Here is a 4,811-nt window from a genome sequence, read left to right on the forward strand (position 1 = left end):
GCGTGCCGTAGGTGCGCTCAAACTCTCGAGCTAAGCTTTTTTAACCAAAGAGAATTCACGATCACAAAATTACTGTGGTGGATGTATTAAGTCTTAATTTTAAAATGTTTGCGCAAGAATGTGCGAAAATATAAAGACCAAGCGCGTAGCGCGAGGTAAATACACAATCAAGCGTGAAGTGCGAGATAAATACAACATCGAGCGCGAAGCGCGAGAACCAACAGTCGCGCGCCCTAGGCGCACTCAAACTTGCGAGCTGCGCGAGACGCGAATGTGCCCGCGTAGCGGGCAGATTTTTTGGTGGGTAATTAAGATACTATATGTTGTTGTGAAAATGTTTGGTGTTTTGTGTATACAAGGAGTGTTTCTGGCCGTTTGGATATTTAAAATCACCTAAACGGTGAGTTAAATATGATCATTCCGATATCGTGACATATCCATATTTGAGATATCGTAGCAACAAAAGTAACAATAATTGTTAACTTCTGTCTGGACAAATCGCTTCATTTATCGTTCAATTAAAGATTCTAATAAATTGTTGCAGAAAAATACTATTTTCCAGCCAAAAATGGGTAATGCCCCTGTTCTGCAATTGCACCCAAGCGACAAGTATCCTCCTCCAAAAACAATATACACACTTAGTCAAACGACACAAAATTACACGCTAATAAGTAGCACCTTTAAGGGCATGTGACACAGCTAAATACCTATATTACCGACCACAGTTTTTCAGTTCACTGAATGTTTTTTTGAACCTCAGAACTTTCTTTGTAAATAAAATATCGAGCTGAAACTTTGGGAAATATATTAGAGTACAATAAAGTACGTTTAGGTACTGCATTTTGGTAGGAACTTCACTGAAAATTATTTCATCTTTTTTCTGAACCTTAACATTTTTTTAACGTTCCAACTTTTTTTATACATAAAATATCGGTCTCAAACTTTGAGAAATGCAAAAGCCGAAAGAAAACTACGTTTAAGTACAAAGCTTAATAATAAAAGATGTAAAAAAATATATTTCAAGAATCAATTCCAACGGCATCAGCCGGTAACGTTGTACACGAAAATACGAAACGTAGCGGCCCCTAGACGAGGCTCTACAGAGTTCGTGTTTACGTGTACAACGTTACCGGCTGATGCCGTTGGAATTTATTGTTGAAATATATTTTTTTACATCTTTTATTATTAAGCTTTGTACTTAAACGTAGTTTTCTTTCGGCTCTTGCATTTCTCAAAGTTTGGGACCAATATTTTATGTATAAAAAAAGTTGGAACGTTAAAAAAATGTTGAGGTTCAGAAAAAAGATGAAATAATTTTCAGTGAAGTTCCTACCAAAATGCAGTACCTAAACGTACTTTATTGTACTCTAATACATTTCCCAAAGTTTCAGCTCGATATTTTATTTACAAAAAAAGTTCTTAGGTTCAAAAAAACATTCAGTGAACTGAAAAACTGTGGTCGCTAATATAGGTATTTAGCTGTGTCACATGCCCTTAATGTTAATCCTCTGACACAGTCACTCAAGCCCAACGCCCCTTTCCGCTGTATACGAACAGAACTAAGCACTCTGCAGTGGAGCCTTTGATATCAAAGTAACTGAAAGCAAATACCTAAATGCCTTAGACTCAAAATCGAAATGTGTAAATGGATTCCATACTCCGTTACATAAATTGCTTTAATCGGATAATAATTGAACAAATACAACATTTTTAGTAAGTATATACTTTAGAAAAATAAAATGTGAAGAACAAAAATGTCCTCGCATGTTTTTAAGATTAGAAAAAAACATTCATTTAATCCAATACACAAAACACTTTTCTATACACACATAACTTACTTAGCAGTCTTCAGTAAAGGGTGATTGGAACCAACTAGTTTTCTCAAATGCAGAGCAACATTGGCAATTTCATCACTGAGGAGCCAGCGTAAACTCATAAAAGATGTTGGATAACCCACAATTTTTTCGGCCTCCGAAACAGCTCTGTTCCAATCAGGCTTTTGAATTATTGCAACTTTAGTGCTAAATGTTCTAAGTAAACTGAATTGCACTCTTTGTTCACGTTCGAAACGCTGTTTTACTTTATCATCACTGCAAGCTTGGTACTTGTTGCACAGAAAAATTGACGCAAAACGAGTCCGCCTTAGAACTAACAAAAGGGAAGTATTTGGAGACATTTTACGAGAATCGTTAGATTTGTCACTTTAAAAAGAAGCACTTTTTCTTTTAAATACTTCGCGGAGCATCGACACAAAAGTAGAAACAATTCTTGATATTTAGGAAACTTTCTCTTTTGCCCTCAATTTTGAACGATACTTTCCCACTTTCTCGCTCCGCCTCGCCCGCAGTCACTCCAATATAATTAATTCCATTAGATCATGATTAATTCACCTGAGTTTGCTCAGCACTGGCTACCTGACCTCTGCTAAGTTCTATAAGAATACTTTTTCACGAAAGAAGAGTAAGGCCAGAGGGAAGGAAAAATTCTTTGTACTTCATATATGCAGCTAGAGTTGGTAAACGTGTTTGGAATGTGGTTGACTTTTGTTTCTATCGATTGCGTCAAAATTTTTTAGTTAAGTTTTTTCTATCACGATATCGACATGCAAGAATGGCGTGACAGCTGACGCGCAAGATGGCACATGCCTCTAAATATAATATGGAAGAATAATTAGAAATAGAAGTTTATTGGCACATTCCGAGAAAATTCAAACTTTGGGAAATAAATGAATACATAATAGCTTATATACCGATATTTATATACCTTCACTCAACACTTGACACTAAATATACTGGTAATATTCAATTTTTGTTAAAAATTGACAAAAACGTTAATAAGTAGGTTCCCAAAAATTGACTGCTTGGTATTGCACTCACCTCACGCAATATTTCTTTAACTTAGTGTCTAAAGCCTGAAGTTACCATATATGTAATACACCTATATTGCTAATTGCGTATGCCTCACAATAACTGGCGCGCCGAAAAAAGAATGAAGTGTGGATGTTATCGTTTCTTCTCTCTAATGCGCGGAGAGATTCCGTAACTAATAGTTACTTTACGATACACGACTCAGTCGCGCGGCTAAAAAAAAAAATTTAAAGACTGAATGTTGTATTAGCAAGACTCATTAGTTTTTCGAGAGTAACCATTCGTTGCGTCCATACATTTGTGAGTAGTGCCATCAACTCTACTCTACTTTCGCTACACGACTTGAGTAGTTTGGGAGGCACGAATGAATCGTCTGAGCCCACGCAGCTTCGTTGGGCATAACGAAAGTACTGAACACGTTAAGATGCATACATTGATCTTTTAATTTCAAATAAAATGTTATAAATTCCCGACGCCTGATGTTCGATATTCAAGACGAAAATGTCTATTATGCGAAAGCATGTGTAACTGCGTTCTTACCACAAATGTAATTTCCTAGGTAAATAATCTTCACAACTTTCGTTATGACCTACGGCCATGATCCAACAAACCATAGTCCCGCCCATGATCTAAGAATACACGGTCTCGCCATCAGCGCCCCCAATTTCGTCACATTCGCACTCCACCACTTTTAGCCATCTTGGTTACCATAGCAACCGTTAGCGTCTCGGTCTTCACTCAAAAGATTTGAAATCATGAATTAGGGATTGTCCATATATTACGCAAGACGTTTTTCTGTTGTTTGAATAAAGACGAAAATAATATTTTTATCAAGTTGAAAAGGACACAGCGATATAAACAAAAGAAAAATGTCTTACGTAATATATGGACGATCCCTTATGGCTACATTGTATATGAATGCCAATACCTATGAAAGTTCTCAATATTCCAGTAAGGTGCAAGAAGCGGACACTGCTGACGCTATCCGTTTGTAAAAGCGCGTCGTGTTAAGATTAACTTTGTGAAAATTGTAGTGGTGTTTCTATTGAAAATACCATTGAAATCATTATTTCATATGAATATAAGATCTGAACATGTAACTTTGTGTACCCTGAGAGGGTTCTTTTGTTCTCATTTAGTGCCTATGTATATACGAAATATAAAAACGGATATTATCATAATACAGGATATGATATCGATATTTTGCATTTATTTATTTCTGCTTTCAGCCCGAAAACAATATTCTTTTTTCTCCTTAGGTGGATGATACTTCATTTCATTCGCGTTAAAAGGTACAATCCCTCAGGTGCCTTGAGAGGTTATGTTATTCATATTTCTAAGGATTTCTTCTATATAACAAGTTAGATGTTATATATTTGTTTATACTTTAGATCATGCATCTCAAAAATTTTATTATTTTCAAAATAATTTAATTTATTTATAAACTATATAATTTCTTTATCTTTTACTTACAATCTTCGCTCATTGCATTTACTTCCTTTCAAATATACTTCATTCTCGCGCGCACACTTATCCAATATGGTTAAAAGTGGTGGAGCTGCTCCTTATTGATTAACTTTTTTTTAGTTGCGTGTGGCTAGACCGTGTATTCTTAGATCATGGTCCCGCCAATTCGATGCTCAAATACGTTCGACTTGGAGTGAACCCAGTGATCCCAGATCTGAAACGAGACGTGGTCCAATACTATGACACGTCTGTGTCCGTGTGAATATGGTAGAAGATATAAATGCCTGGGTTGCGCGCGCAACCCATTTCTCCTCTTCTGAATTTGAAAACTCGAAGGTGCACGATTGCCGGTCGGACCACTTCGGTGGTTCTATTTATATCTCCATCTGCTTTGAAATAAAATGAAAAGATTGGGATTTTAATATTTCCAGATTTCGATGCTGGACTGGCGATTCTCATGATTTGAATACTTCGCGC

The 4,811-nt window shown here is 36.2% G+C and overlaps 1 protein-coding gene and 1 long non-coding RNA gene across 2 annotated transcripts in view; both read right to left on the reverse strand.

The window, feature by feature from the left end:
• The window catches only part of LOC117180000, a 57,691-nt gene extending 54,292 nt beyond the window's left edge, over positions 1-3,399 (reverse strand). The window contains exon 1 of the long non-coding RNA XR_004467979.1: positions 2,391-3,399. This is a non-coding gene — a long non-coding RNA (uncharacterized LOC117180000). The remainder of the gene's footprint in view (positions 1-2,390) is intronic.
• The window catches only part of LOC117179635 (decaprenyl-diphosphate synthase subunit 2), a 161,498-nt gene extending 158,005 nt beyond the window's left edge, over positions 1-3,493 (reverse strand). The window contains exon 1 of the mRNA XM_033371638.1: positions 3,408-3,493. Within this exon, the coding sequence (XP_033227529.1) occupies positions 3,408-3,493 (86 nt within the window). The remainder of the gene's footprint in view (positions 1-3,407) is intronic.
• Positions 3,494-4,811: the final 1,318 nt, after the last annotated feature.

This window comes from Belonocnema kinseyi, chromosome 9 (assembly GCF_010883055.1).
Source record: "Belonocnema kinseyi isolate 2016_QV_RU_SX_M_011 chromosome 9, B_treatae_v1, whole genome shotgun sequence".
Taxonomy (NCBI): Eukaryota; Metazoa; Arthropoda; class Insecta; order Hymenoptera; family Cynipidae; genus Belonocnema; species Belonocnema kinseyi.